The 16407-nt window shown below is 39.4% G+C and overlaps 1 protein-coding gene across 2 annotated transcripts in view; it reads right to left on the bottom strand.

The window, feature by feature from the left end:
• Nucleotides 1–3400: 3400 nt before the first annotated feature.
• Nucleotides 3401–16407, bottom strand: part of TMEM178B (transmembrane protein 178B) — a 381882-nt gene continuing 368875 nt past the window's right edge. For both annotated transcript variants that reach the window (XM_063447587.1, XM_063447588.1), the window contains exons 4-5: nt 7893–8030; nt 3401–4738 (exon numbers count right to left, since the gene is read on the bottom strand). In XM_063447587.1, coding sequence (XP_063303657.1) covers nt 4488–4738; nt 7893–8030 — 389 coding nt within the window. In that variant the 3' untranslated portion in view covers nt 3401–4487. The remainder of the gene's footprint in view (nt 4739–7892; nt 8031–16407) is intronic.

Genomic DNA, 16407 nt, shown 5'->3' with positions numbered 1-16407 from the left:
GCTCACGTTACACATTTAGGTTCCAAAGTAGTCCGGCCATTTTCGACGTATTCGCCGAAACCCTATACTGGTTTTATTAAATATAGCCAGATGCCCTACAGTTATACATTATCTGGATGATTTCTTACTGGTCGAGGAGAATATTTCCCCTCCCAGTAGCCTAAAAGAAACCATCAGTCTATTCGAACAGGTGGGTGTCCCAGTCTCCTCCACCAAGACTGAAGGACCAGATACCTTCATCACATTCCTGGGTATCATACTAGACTCAGCCACCATGCAAGCTAGCCTGCCACGCCCAAGGTAGAAAACATTCTGATCAACATAATCTCTACATACAACTCGGTACTTGCAACCGCAAGAATTACAGTCTCTGCTTGGGTCACTGAATTTTGCCATTCGCATCATACCTCAAGGCCGGGCTTTCATCTCACAACTCCTTTACATGTTTCCCACTTTTAGACATGATGGACACAGGTCACCCCTGGATACCCAAGCCACGGCAGGCGTAATTATGTGGAGAACATTTTTAACCACCTTGAATGGTAAAAGCATGTTCCTTCCAGAATTGTCTGACTCCTCACCTACCATTTGGTCAGACGCGGCGTCTACCACAGGTTTTGCAGCAATTTTTCAGAAACGAATGGCTTTGGGGCAGCTGGCCTTCAGAAGTTCAGGACCTGGAGGGTTTTTCCACTACCTCAGCTCTGTTTGAGATATATCCCATCGTGACGGTTGCCGTGTCATGGGTGCATTTATGGGCAGGTTCGTCTGTACGTTGCTACTCAGACAACCAAGTAACTTGTCACATTATAAACAAGGCCGATCCAAATCACTGACTATTATGAGATTCTTGAGGAAACTCACTTGGCTGGCTGCATGTCATAATTTTCTCTTGTTTTGTATTCATGTTCCAGGTGTATGTAACACTGCTGCTGACAATTTGTCTCGCTTTAATTTCCAGGCTTTTCGTCAAATACTCCCGTCAGCCGCACTCACAGCCACGAACACCCCACTATTCCACCATCTAGTAATGGACTAGATGCTATTATGCAACATAGCAGAACATTGTCCCAATTAGCACTGTCTACTAATACCCGGGAAACTTACGATAGAGCTTTCATTTGATTTAAAGATTCCTTTCTGAACACAACATCTTACAACCTTTCATCGTGACATCCTGGTTGGGCTTTGCTTCTTTTTGCCACCTCAAACTCAAACTATCATACAACACAATCAAACCATATCTGACAGGCATCCAACATCACATGCTAACTTTACAACCAGACAAATCAAGTGTCCTCCTACCAATTAAGAACATCCTTAGGGGTATTCAGAGATCCGAACCCCCACGTACGGCCCAGAGGCTACCCATAGATTTCCATATTTTTAAAGACTTATACAATTCACTAGATTTAAACCCTTTGTCAACAACACAAACCTCATCGTTAAAACCGCCATATACGTAGCCTTGTTTATGGCTTCTTGAGACCAAGAGAATTTACCGCCATCAGCACAACACAGTCCACTCACATCCTACTTCATTCACACTTAACAAAACACATGAACTATTATATCTTGACTCTGCCTCACTCCAAAACCAGTCAACATGCACTTTCAGTAGAGGTTAAGTACTATCCTACTCACAACAGGTGGAGCCCCGTCAAACTACTGGACTCATATACCCAGCATAACAACGAACCACCATCTCAACCACTTTCAGTCTTCAAGGTTCGGTACTCACTACCACCACCTTTATGACACACGTCAGGTCTTTACTTACACAGCTGGGCCTCAAATCAGCTAACAATTCGGCCCACTCCTTCCGCATAGGAGCGGCCTCCACAGCATCCAGTGCAAACATTCCAGTTCATGTTATCAAGTCACTAGGGCGCTGGAAATCATCGGCTTACTCTAGATACATACTTAACCCGGTACAAGAAGTAAGAAATGCCTTTCAAGACATGTCTGGTTAAAGTATGTATATTGCTGGTATGTAATAAATTTGATTTTCTACTTTTGCCCTCTTTATTTACAGGCCTACCTCATCGTCGGTTCCGGCACACCACAACCGACTTGCTCTTTTAATACAATCCTAGACTTATCAGTGTTTGTATCTTCTGTACTATCATGAGCCCTTAACACAAGTATTAAGGCCTTTTGGCCTGTAATTGTGGGAGGGGCGTATGACACACCTCTTCCCTACTTAAGGGACACCCCTTACCTGGCTCCATATCGTTCGAGGTCAGCGCTGCATCACCCTCCCACCCACTCCTCATTATTAACTCCTTTTCTCTTTACATTTCTTCTTGGTGGGCCCTCTTTATTTACAGGCCTACCTCATCGTCGGTTCCGGCACACCACAACCGACTTGCTCTTTTAATACCATCCTACACTTATCAGTGTTTGTATCTTCTGTACTATCATGAGCCCTTAACACAAATATATATATACATACTGAACACAAAATGATTGGCACTCCTCCCATATATATATTGTATTGACCGTGCCTAGGTGCAATACTGCATATATATATATCAAAAAAATATTTTTTTCTATATATATATATATATATTTTTTTTTTTTTGTATATGATTCTCATAAAACAGCTCTGACATGAGAAATTTTCTTTGCATTGTTATATAGCACTTACAATGGTCTTTGTCTTTTTAAAACAAAACAAAAAAAATCTTGCCCATCTAAACATTCTGGATTATGGATCAGTTGAGTCATTTTCTTCAGAGCGAAATTCCGGGAGGTTTTCTTGAAAAAATAAAATCCCAGGTGCCCTTGGCTGCCGGCAGATATACTGCCAGTTGAATTTTTAAAGGACCAGATGGACACCATAACAACTTTATTAAAGTGTATCCCCAACGAGTGTAATTCAGCATCCGATGTCTCAAATTTCGATACAGGAAGCAAGGAAACAGTTGAGTACTTTTTCATGAATGGGGGAGCTGCTGACCTATTAGAGCGTCCTCTAAGCCAATTAGCAGAGCCCCTGCCCTGTAGCAGTCCATGCTTTCTTAATCCAAATTTTAACGGTTTAACCCTTGAGGTAAGAAAGTGCAAGGGTCTTCCTGTCACCATAACAACATAATTTCAATGAAGGTGTTATGGTGCCCGAAGTGTTCCCTTAAGTAAGTAGTTGGCACTGGGGATTTTACAATATTATTAAATTGTGATGCAATTCCAAAATGTCCCTTTAAACTCTGTGAAAGTCATATTTTGAGTTACATTTACTTTCTCTTGCTTATGTTAAAATAATATAAATTGGAAAATTGTTTATCACAGATTTATGCAAAGAAAATTTCAGGTGACAGCCATCTTGAATAGTTATAATAGCTCTTGAAGATATTTCAGTTTGGACACATGATACACACTGAAAAGGATGGTATTTAGGTTTTTAAAAAATTGTAATAAAACAAACAAGCTTTCATTTATTCCCTTTACAACCGCCAATTTTAATTCCTGAGCTCTGTAACTCAGCATCTTGTTTTAATTGCCAAACATTTGTCATGCTCCCTTCTTTAGTCCAAGTGACATGTACAGCTTATATACTGATAATCCAACATTAAAAAGAAGCTTGGACTTTGTAATTCCTAAAAATCAGAATTCTAATAATGCAAAAGGACTGGCACACACACAGATCACAGTTTTTTTTTTTTTTTTTGTTAGGCCTTTTTTTCGGGTTTCCATTTGCAGTCCAGGCTGCGTTCTGAGGCCTGAACTAAGGCAGCTGAGAAAAAAACGCCACACACAGACAAGTAGTATCTGCATTGGATTCCTAGAGTCCTTTTAAACTTTCAGTGTAATCCTTGTATTTGAAACTGAACATTTTTTTTTGACAGAGAGAACAATTTTACGGGGCTGGGGAGAAAGAGGATAAACAGCAGTAACCTTTTCAAGAAAACACAGATACATATATATATATATTTTGTATAACAGATTTTAGGTTAGCTAAACCCTGTGGTTTTCTGTTTTCTCTTTTTTTCTTGCTGCTTCTTGTCGTGGGGCATCAAAGGAAGCCATTTTGAATTATTGTTGTATCAGTAACTGCACTTCTCACGACTGTTTCCAAAGTCACAATTCATTTAAAAATATGTCAATCCTTGTTTAGTTGTATGAAGGGGAAACATGGATGTGTGTGAACTATTCGGTTTAGAATTAAATGAAAGTGGTAGGGAATGATGGAAGCAGGGTTTTTCTTTTAGCTGACACGGAAGCCTCTCTCGTCTCCCAGTTAAGAAACAAAAACATTGATCAGTAAATTATCTACAATCCAAGGTACAGTAAGTTGTCCATGTATAAAGATATCATCGTTATGTTTTAGCTACCATCGGGTATCTAGTACCAGCATCACTCCCACTGTGGCATCCCTACACATGACCACATTGTAATGAACTGATAAAAGACTGATATTTTGTAATCCTCGTATAAGTTCCATGACTGATGCCATGTCTCTTTCTTAATATGTTCAGAGTAAGTTTTTAGCACACTGTTCCATTCTCAGGCCTGGTTTTGGGACAGTTGGTCCTCAGGACTGGCTGCACAGAGGGAGCTAAGGTGCAGAAGAAACCCGAGATTAAAGTCAGGCCTAAGCCCCCCCAGGCACAGAACATGGACCATCCATAGCCATGGCTAATGTCATCAGGCAGCCCGTACAGGAAGCGAGGATAACGAGATAATTCAAAGTTGATCCCTGCCACACAGGTGCACAGTGAAATGATACAGAAGGTGCCTGTAGAAGAAGAGAAATGTTTAGTCAGAGTTTATTTACAATGCAAGGACAGTAACTGGAATATTAAAAAGATACTCAGGCCACCATAACAACTTAATCACAATTAAGTTATGTTGTGAATAGGTGCTGTCTTGCCTTGAGGTATTAAGCCATTAACAAAGGTTTAAACCAGACACTTAAAATAGCACTCAATTGTTTTGCCCATTGGTTTCATTCCTTGGTCTGAGGCTTTGTTCAGGAAGCTACATAGGCTCTCAGCTTATCACTTTTGTGATAAAGGTACGATTATACTTCACTTGGTTTTTGTTTTGTTTTTTAATGGGGAGTTAGTGGTAACTGAGAGAACCTAAAAACCAGCAGTGCCTGGTCCAAGGCTTCCTGATTGAAGACAAACCGAAAAAGGAAGTACAGGTTGTCCTCGTTTTGCGATGTACCTGTTTGACGACGGCATGCACTTACGACCAGCCCTCTCGCCGGGTGGTAAGTGCGAAATTTCCCCGAGCATAGTTTAGAGGGATTCCCTGCTCTTGTGATTTCGTCTATGTTCGGGGAAATTTGCCAAAACATAGATTAGAGGGATTCCCTGCTCTGGTGATTTCGTCTATGTTCGGGGAAATTTCCCCAAACATAGACAAGTGCATCAGAGCAGGGAATCCCTTAACTCCTCACTTACCGACCAATTCATTCTATGACCGGGTCGTAGGAACGGAACCCAGTCGGTAAGTGAGGAGTACCTGTAGATGAAAAAAGTGTTAGTGTGAAGTCTTCCAATGGTTTGTGGTTAAACTATTTGTTAACAGTTAATGTAAGATGGTGCCTGGCACCCCCTATCAACGCCACTGAGATGAAAGTGTTAGGCTGCCCAGTGTGGATTCATTCTACATTACAATGAAATAAACATCACAGTATTTATTTTTCAAGGTTTTGGCAGAAGAATACACAAAAAAGATGTATTATTATCTGTGAGGTAATACAATGCCAACCAACACTATCACTGTGTCCCTATTATCCCTAGCTACTGCATTTTATTGCTGTAACAGTTGGGATACATTCAATGATTATAATGATAAATTATAATGACAGACAGCACTGTAAAACTTTTGACTTCAATACTATTTATTTAAACCTGTCGATTTGTTTTATAATCATTCTAACATAACATATCTAGGCTTAAACTAACACAGCACTGCCAACATACAAAAATAGAAAATCACTGTTTAGTAGATATACCCCCAAATGAAAACATGCATGAATTTAATTAGGTATTTTTTCATTGGGTGTATACCTAAAAACAGATTACAAAGGCTGCAGATCTATGTCTGAAGCCTTTGGAAACCCTCCCCTTCCAACCCTGCCCAGACTTTCTGTGGCTGTCCAATCACAGACTGCAATGCAAATCAATAAAAAGCTCAATGAGCTAAACTAACAGTAACTTGCAGGATTTGTTGTCTGATTGAAAGCCAAGGTTAATTTATAAAAGGGACAACTTATATTGAAATCTGCATTTTTTTTGTAAAATAAAAAAAGAGGGCACACTCTGCACGAAGTGCTTTAGGGTTTGGAGTGTCCCTTTTAAAGCTACTTTGCAGTGTGAAATAGATTTGTACGTTTGGACACCCATCCAATGGCTTGTACTATGGATGACAAATAGGCTGAGTTGTGGGATGAGGTAGTCTCCTGTGGAGCACTGGTTAGGGGTCCATAGGGACCAGGGATCCTGGAACCATCAATTTGCTTGGCCTGTTCACCAAAACTATGTGAAAAACGAATGAAGAACCCCAGACTAGTAACCTGTCTAGGGCACTATGGAATCTTAAGCCTTCTCTGACCCCATCCCATAGCACAAGGAAGAAGAGCGGGTAGAGGCATTTTCTAATCTTCTCTTTTTAACTCCTCATTGACTGCTCTTTTTTAACTCCTCATTGACTATGTGTGGTGTTGATGGGACTTTAGGCAGCCGTCACGAAATCTGTCCCTCAGAGCAATGTGCAATGACAGAAATTATGTCTTCTGTTTCACAATGCACATGAGACATTCTCCACTCGTCCTTAACTTCCTGGTGTCTTATATGACATGGAACACTTCCATTGCTTTCCTTTTATAATGTCAGTCTATGTGGGGCTTTTTGATGCTGTGTATACACTGTGACATTACAGCCATCTGTAACCAATGACAACCCAATATAGTATATATACTTCCTGGTTGTCCTTATTTCCTTGCCCTGTCGCGGTTCCTGTTACCTGAGAGCGTGCTTATACTGTGTATTGGATTTACTATTTTCTGACCTCGGTTTGTTTGACTATTTTTGCTTTCTGTTATCTTGACCTTAGCTTGACTTCCTATTCTGTGTATCTCTGTTACCCTGACCTTGGCCTGTCTCTTCTTTAGCAGAAAGCTGACAAGAAAACTGACAATACCAAAACCTTTGCTGTGCCCAAAAAACACTGCTTCTAGGATCAACTTAGCAGAGCTATAGAAAGTTAATGACCTAAGTCACATTCTGGCTTGGTGAGAGCTCTATGCATAATCTGTCTGTGAATATGCAGCAAATGTTGAAGCTGCAAATATTAATTTACATTTTCATACTTTATTATTTTTATGTTTTATTAAATGTTTTATATATATATAAATGAAAATGTAAGGTCATGAAACTAGACTGGGATACACTTACTTCCAAATGGTTTGCATCACAAGTTACATTCCTTGACCTAGTCATGGTAACATGACTCAATTAACAATGTTGTTCTGAAGAAGCCAGCTTTACTGGAACAGTCTAACAGGACCCTAATCACTACATAAACAACAATTAAGGGGGGCAGAGCCTGTCTGGCAAGTGGACCAAACTTGTGCCACGAGTACTTCAGCAACTGCTACTGATAAACCGTGGATATTCCTGGCCCCAATAATTTTCCAAATGCAGCAGGGTGCTATACCTGCAGGGAGGCTTTAGTGCTCTTAGGGGACACCTCACCTCGGGGTTTCTCTGCAATCGGTCTGCCTCAATGTAAGCCTTTCGATTTACACATGCAGGAGATGAGGAGAGGGGGCAGAGCAAAAATCAACTTGACTCCAGCAGGCGTTTCCTGCTTGCATTGGAGGCAATATCACCATCTTGGTGCGACACTTAACCCATCCACTGCTTAGATGTTCTTACCTCCCATGAGAAAGAGAAGACCGGCAACATACTGCATTAGTCCTCTATCCCAGCAGCACCCTAAAACTCCGATTATCCAACCAAACAGAATGATGGCCACCGCCATGCCCATGAATCCTGCAGTCATCCTGCGTAGATCTGAAATGAATAAAATTAAGGTGAGAGGAATCGAGCTAAGTTCAGGGAAGAGAACAAGTGGTCAAACAAACCAAGGTTTAAAAATTTCATAAAATGTCATAAAATGTATGTTATATTGTTGCAATAAAAGACTTTGTCAGCATTCCTGTCAGCCCTTACTGTTAAAAGAAATAAATATACATATAAATAATTTCTGATGCTGAGGCCATGGTTATTATTTATTGATAAAATAGAAAAAAAAAAATTTGTTTTAAAAATTGTATTGAGAAAGAGGGAAACGTACTGTAGCAAGGCTATATATATATATATATATACACACTGGCGTACATAAGGGGTTGCAGGGGTCGCAACTGCGACCGGACCCGTCACTCCAGGGGGCCCGGCCCCCTGCGACCCTGTATCAGCCGTCATGTTTTGCGGCCCCGGCCCGCGTGGCAAACCAACGGGGCCACCGTTCAAGGGGTTCATTAGGTGGCCCATGCTGTTAGGGCCACCCAATGGAGATGGATTTTCACTGCTGACATCACTGCTGGGAGGAAGTGACTGCCTGGTCACTTCTCCCAGCTATCAGATAGAGCCCGCGCATGAGGAAGGACAGGGATTCAGAGTGGGAACCAGCCTGAGCCACCACTGGACCCCAGGGAATGTCACCCTCCTCCACCTAAAAGGTAGTAAACAGGAGGGTGACTTAAATATTTTGTATATGTGTGTGTTTGTTTGTATGTATGTGTGTCTGTCTGTGTCTGTATGTGTCTGTCTGTATGTGTGCCTGTCTGTTTGTATATATTTATGTGTCTTTGTATGTATGTGTGTCTTTGTGTGTGTGTCTGTATGTGTGTCTGTCTGTCTATATGCATGTGCCTGTGTGTATGTGTCTTTGTATGTGTTTGTGCTTGTGTGTCTATGCGTATGTGTGTGTGTGTCTGTATGTGTGTATGTGTCTATGTGTGTGTCTGTATGTGTGTCTGTCTTTCTATATGTATGTACCTGTGTGTATGTGTCTTTGTATGTATGTGTGTCTTGTGTGTGTATATGTGTCTGTGTGTATGTCTGTCTGTATGTATGTACCTGTGTGTATGCATGTATGTGTCTTTGTATGTGTGTGTCTGTCTGTGTGTATGTATATGTGTATGTGTGTGTGTGTGTGTGTCTGTCTGTTTGTGTGTCTGTATGTATGTGTGTGTGTCTGTGTGTATGTATGTGTGTCTGTATGTATGTGTGTGCGTGTGCCTGTCGGTGGTGGGGGGAGCAAAGGGTGGAAGGAAGGGACGGGGGGCCACGGATCAGTTTCGCACCGGGGCCCCATGGATTGTGTGTACACCACTGTGTATATATATGTGTATATATATATATTTTTATATATATATATATACACACACACACACACACACACACACACACACACACACACACACACACACACACATATATATATATATATATATATATATATATATATATATATATATATATATATATATATATAAACAGGAATACAGCAGCAAATCCTAAGCAAAATTACTCATGTGTATAATAAAGTTTAATTTCGAAGTAAATACCATTTTGTACCTCCTCTCTAGAAATTAAATCTTTAAAATGTTTAAACGACCACAAAAAATGTGTTGCTGTAAGAAAGTAATACTAGCTCCCCTGTTCTTAGTTCATGGCTCTGTCCTTTATTTCATTTGAAGGAACTTATGTATGAGTAAGTACCCTAGGAAGTAGTACGAAACATGTTAGTGTAGTGTGGTGGTGTGTTCTCCTAGTTTGCAGTGCCAGTTTGTGTTTGCTTTGTTTTGTAATTTTGCAATAAATGCAAAATGTTATGCCCTGCTTCGTTTTGAGATTTTTTTAGGGGATATTCACACTTTATGAGTGGAAGTTTGGCTACTGCTATGAATTACTATTGGGAGAGTGAGAATCAACCTAAACTCCGAATTTCAATACCAATGGATAAAGTAGGATTAACTTCTGTATTTTTTGTAAATATTCTTTCTCTCCCCCGCCCCCCCCCCCCCCCCCCCACCCCATCTTCCAGCACTTACAATTTTAGTGAATAAAACACATCATGTCATGCATGGGGGGGACCTTTTGTAGTACCAGTCAGCTACATTCAGCTGGTGGTACCAAAATATTAGAGGAATATGGCAATGTCATAAAAAAGTAAGGAAGTGCTTTTATGGCCCATCCTGTTTGTTTTTGCATATATTTTTTCAGTGTTTCTATTTTCTATTTATTTAATACTAGGATTTATATAGGTGATCAATCTAGCTCTGAATTATTGTTGTGCATAATAATAAATAGATTTTCTATGTGTCTTGATCATTTTCAACCTGCATTATTCTGCTGAGATGTAATTCTGATACACAAAGGTTAATGAAAATCTAGATTGTTGGACCCGTAGGCAGGACCTGGGTTAAGAGTTTGGCAACAAAGCATTTTCTAGGCTTTACGAGCACATTGGAAATAAATGAATAGCTGAGCTCACCACACGATTTAGCCTGGGGGCTGTCAACATATATTCACAGCAGCTCTGTACTCTACACTAAATAAAACTAAACAAAAGATTTTCTAAATTAAATCTTAAACTTTTTGTTTTACATTACTAAGCTACATTTTGAAATGGACTCTTGTGTATATTCTGCATTTCGTAAAACAAAGCTCAGAAATATTGTTCTTCCACAATTCTCCCAGCATGTCATGCTAAACATGCAAATGAGCAACAATGGTTTCATATTTCCAGCTTACTGTCAGTGTTACTAACTAAAGTGAGAATTTATAGTGAATTTCAAATTAAAGCCAAAGAAGAACTGGAATCATAGATGGCTTAGATAATGTCATACTTTAGCTACTTTTACTCCACCTTCATGAAAAACCCTGCGTGTTTCAAAGCACAGCTTTTTTTGCCAGTGCATGGATTATGCTCTGAATGAGTCAACGATCTATCAATGGATTTTACAGTTTCCATCATTCTGGGACTCATCAGCATGATATGACTGGTACCATTGACGAAAAGCTTGCAGCTTGTAGCTGTATTAGTAACATTTAAAAAAAATCCAAAGAAAGTCACAGTGGCTAAAAAAATTTATGAAAAGTTACACCCTCTGGCATCTGGACCCATGAATAGCCATTTTAAATGCTAGCATGTGCAATGTATGGTTCAGTAAAAAAATATACAATTTCTCTATTAATTTAAATAATTACTGCTGTTCAATGGCAAGTGATAAGCCTCGTTCTTGTAACAGAATAAGAAATGTAAAAATACTTTAAAAATGCCAATGCAATCCAAAGATAAAATGAGACAAAGTGGGTCTACATTGTCTTATAGTGAATCCTGAGATTGACAACAGACGGAGTTTCACTGTCATCAATTGTCCAATCCCAGCAGCTGTCACAAATGACGGCTGTGGAATTCAGGCTCTGTCTATGAATGACCTTGTGGGATCTTCCATAGACCTCAGTGTTGCACTGTTTCACTTGTGTGAGAGTACACAACTGATGTGGCTCCTGGTAACTGAAGAGGCAGGATCCGAAGAAGATATGCAGCATGAAAATGGCGGTGACTGTAAGGGACAATCTGAGCTATGTAAAACTTACCCCCAAACACCCCCAAAATAGACAGATCCGTTTTAATTAAAAAAAAAAAAATGTATTTCTATATAAAAAAGACTTTTAAACAATGAAACTCTAAAAACAATGATCTACAATTTATATTGACCTATCCTAAAATCGAAACTGATGATTTTATTAGAAGACTCTTATTTTCCACACAAGCAAAGGGAAAAATTGTGTACATAGGAAGATTATAAGGCCAATTAGATCCATAAGGCCATAGCCAATCAGAATATCCCTCACAGTGCAAACCGTCATGTTACTCAACTCCATGGACCTTAGCTTGTCTTACAATGGATTACCTCCTTTAGTGTGTTTATGATTTTATTCTGTGCATTTTGTGTGCCTTATTATTTCTGTGCACTGTTCCCCTATAGAAATCCCATATAGACACACACTGCACCACCTACACACACTACATTTCTGACATACACACTCTGGATCCCCTATGCACACACTAGATGCTCTACACTCAAACATGCACACTACATTCCCTACACACACACACACACTCTACAACTCTACTACAGTCCCTAAGCACACACTTGTTACACCCCCTATACAGACACTCTCTCACTCTCTTCACTCTCTTCAAATTAATTACAAAGCTCTTCAACCCTAGTCACACATATTACACTACAAACACATTACAACTGAAACCGACCAATTTACACAAAACACCATACCACAGCTCACTCTACACACACGCAATCCCACAAGCAGCCTCCAACCACATGCACAATACACTTTCCTTGCCATTTTGTCCTCTGGTATCCCACTTATGGAGACACCAGAGACAGAACAAATACAGGGCCTTTTTCTCATGCTAGAGCTTTTCAACAGAGCTCTGCGCATGGGCTGCCCTGGAAGACCATTGAACCAACATGCTCAACTTGGGGTGGGAAGCCGTGTTTATCATTGGTGATGACAAAACGCCACCTCCCTGGCCCCGCCCCCTCTGTCTGGGCCACTATGATTTAAAAATGCCCGGGCTGAATATTTTTCCCAGTCCGGGCGTGCATGCATCCCAGCCTGTTTCACCGAGGTTGTCGTCATACTCTTTGTGGTTTTCTTGTGCATGTGTGATTCTCTTTCTTGCGCATGTGCCCATTATTTTCATGAAGTCTGCATTATAAAGAGGGGCCGTATTGACACTTCATTCCTTCAACCTCATTCAACAAGAGGAGCGATGGATTCAAAAGTTTTTTTCCCTTGTGCTGTCATTTGGAGAACCTCCTCAAACATATTCATTTTGGAACTGTGAGAACATTCTGCGGTGGATTTGGTGTTTCTCCACCCTCTATTGAGTATGGAATTTAATGCATTTGTTTGAGTTGTATGTCACATAAACAAAGAAAGAGGAGTTGCCTTGGGATACGTGATTGCTTGTACTGTGAGGGATGTTCTGATTGGCTATGGCCTTATGATTACTATTTACTTTTCCTATGTATTTTTTTCAGGTTTTAAATGATTTTCTTTCTCTTTGATATTGAGGATAAACAAAGAAAGAATAAAGCATAATATTTACCTCTGTCTTTAATAAAATCAAGAGTTTACGTTATGTAAATAGTAAAATCTGGAAATTATTGTGGAAAGCTGTCCTGCTTTTGCAAAGTAAAATTAATAACTGCATCCTAGTTCCAATCCACCGTCTCTCATTTCTAAAAAGGAAATCAGAGACCTTGATAACTATATGTTTTCCACAATCCTCTTCCTTAATGTCCCATAATCATTCCCTTGTTGCCACCTTTGCATCACAACCAGATACATTTTAATCATTAAAAATTGGACTGCTTTCACTTATGGGAGTTGTTTTTATTAATATTTTTTAATTAACGAGAAGCCTCTTCTCATTTAAATTTTACATGTGACTCACGTGCAGATACACATACTACACTTTCCATCAAACACTATGGGAAGCCAATGATTTTCTGAGAATTTCCTGGCACTACTTCAGTGATGTAAATAAGATCCTTGGAAAGATGTAGAAGAAGGTTTATTCCGTATAAAGTTTTCTTGATTTTTTGTGTCCCTTTAAGACAAAAGTAACTAAGCTTACAAATTAAAGTTTTTGAACAAACATACTGTCTTAGAGTTAGAAATTAAACAAATTGCCACCAGTTTAAAGGACCACTATAGGCACCCAGACCACTTCAGCTCAATGACGTGGTCTGGGTGCCAGGTCCATCTAAGGTTAACCCTGCCTGCTGTTTCAGAGAAACTGCTGTTTACAAATGGGTTAATCCAGCCTCTAGTGGCTGTCTCATTGACAGCCGCTAGAGGCGCTTCCGCGCTTCTCACTGTGATTTTCACAGTTAGAAGACGCTGCCGTCCATAGGAAAGCATTGAGAATGCTTTCCTATGAGACTGGCTGAATGCGCGCGCGGCTCTTGCCGTGCATGCACATCCAGCCGATGATGGCAGAAGAAGGAGGAGATTCCCCAGCGCCGAGGGAGCCCAGCGCTGGAAAAAGGTAGGAATTTAATACCTTCCTCACCCTAGAGCCTGGCAGGAGGGGGATCCAGGGGGTGAGGGGGACCCAAGGAGCGTTTAGAGCCAGGAAAACGAGTATATTGTATCAATGCAATGTTTTGTTGACCCAGGACATATTTGAAAACGAGAGATATCTCAATGTATCCTTCCTGGTAAAATATTTTATAAATAAATTAAAAAAAAATTGTGTTTACACAGAGATAATCTCAGTGCATAGCACATCCAATTGATTTAACCTCTTCAGGACCGCTGACGGTTCAGGACCGTCATTGGAAATATAAGCTGCATGCCAGTGAGATATACTCTTTAATCAATACTCATATTTATGTACATTTTTATTGTTCTTGTATTATTATTCATTTGTTTACGCAGTCTAGTTTTTGCCATTGATATAACATTTTCAATGATAATTTAATCTAGACACTACTTTCTCTGGATTATCTCAACAGATGGTAAGTATAAACTTCACTAGGTGGCAGATCTCCAGGGTATTTACAATATTGACAAGGGGACCTTGGGGAGGGAGAGAGAGAGATCCAGAAACAGAACTTGTAGAATATAAAGAAAATATAATTTACAATATAGGTTAATTTTAAAATCAATGTACAAGGTTGTTTGTCCTATGGGCAATGTGTGTATTTACCCAGAGCACCATATAATAATGCCCCAAGGTCCTAGGCTGCCACAAAAAAGGGGGAAAAGCTAGCAAGAGAGAAAATAATTGGGGAGAATGGTTGAAATATGAATTAATATACTTACTCTACAGCTATACAGGACATTATAAGGGTGACAGAACAGAGCTCCTAGGTTCAAGAGAAAAGTACAAACTAAGTTATCTTTTGCTAAAATAATGAATCCATAAAACAGGAATTGACCTGGGAATTGATCTGGGAATTTCTTAAACCAAATATTTGATCTTGAAAAATAGCAGTGTTGCAGGATCTTCCAGTTTGGTTATTTTGACCAAAATGTGCCATCCCCTTGTCATTTCCCACCAATTCTTGGTTTATCTTATATGTAAGTACCAAAGATAGCATGGTGTGTCAAGCTAAAAGTAACTTTGCCATCGTTCCTATATTGTTCAAATTTTGGCTCTTGATCAATACACATATTTTTTTGAGATATTAATGTAACTGCAAAATGTGTGAGTTTTTTTTTTACATTCTTAGTCATATGCGTTTGTATACTTTGAATCTCAACTTTAATTTCCCCTTTTACTTTTGTTTGTCTCTCGTATAATCCGGTTGAAACTACCAGCTGTACTATAGCATTACCATTATTTTTTCCTGAGCAATTATATTATTATATAGTCTGTTTTTGTGTACTAAACGTTATCATTCTTTCATGCATGCTTTCCTGAGAAAGCTTAAATACGCTCATCAAAATTGTAGAGTTTCCTGTATTGTCACGCAAAACTAAAACCATGATGGTTTTGTAATTAGAATCTACAATAATAGGCACTTATTTTCTTCGATGATAGGCTACTCAACTTCTTTACAAATAGGCTACTTATATTCTTCTTTGGTAGGCTACCAAACTTCTTTATTGACAAGCTATACAACTTTGTTATTTATAGGTTACTCAAGACCATTAAGAATAGTAGTTGACATATTGGGTCCAGGTAAAAGTTGTTTAAAGTGTACCAACATGGTTTTACCTGGGTTGTCTTATGTTTGTTTCTATAAGAAGAGGCATTGCATTTTCTTTGTAAAATGTGAATTCCCCAGCTATATTCTTGGGTTTTCATGTTACACAATAGTGCACTAAGCCAACGTTTGTCATTGTGCTCTTTTCCAAGCCACAACTGGCATGATAAAGAACTGTCAAGACTCAGTAGCAAGCTAGTAATTCAGCCTTAAAGACCCAAATGGTCCAAAACCACAACTGTCACATGTCATTAAAACATGGAATATAAAATGGTACAACTGCTAACTATAACTATAACAGTACTGTGTAGATAACTATATAGTGAGCACATACAAGATCCAATCATATTGACTGTGGTAAACTCTTGCAATCAAACCGGTATATACATTCACTTCCCCCAGAAGGTAAGCTCCATTGATAATCTTACTTTCTGGGGGTTAGTAACCTCTATACTGGTCTTTTTCTTTGTTAGAGTTGTGACTTACACCATCTAGGTAATATGCAGTGTAATATATGAGTGGCATAACCTAGTTGAAGAAAAGGCTAGATGTTGATAACATAGCGTGGAGACTGATTAGAGGCCTTACATGCACAGGTGCGGGGGTGAAAGGACTAACCTGCAAAG

The sequence above is a fragment of the Pelobates fuscus genome, chromosome 3 (genome assembly GCF_036172605.1).
Source record: "Pelobates fuscus isolate aPelFus1 chromosome 3, aPelFus1.pri, whole genome shotgun sequence".
NCBI classification, from domain to species: Eukaryota; Metazoa; Chordata; class Amphibia; order Anura; family Pelobatidae; genus Pelobates; species Pelobates fuscus.
The sequence above is the reverse complement of the archived record's forward strand: the minus strand, read 5'-3'. Positions and strand labels throughout refer to the sequence as shown.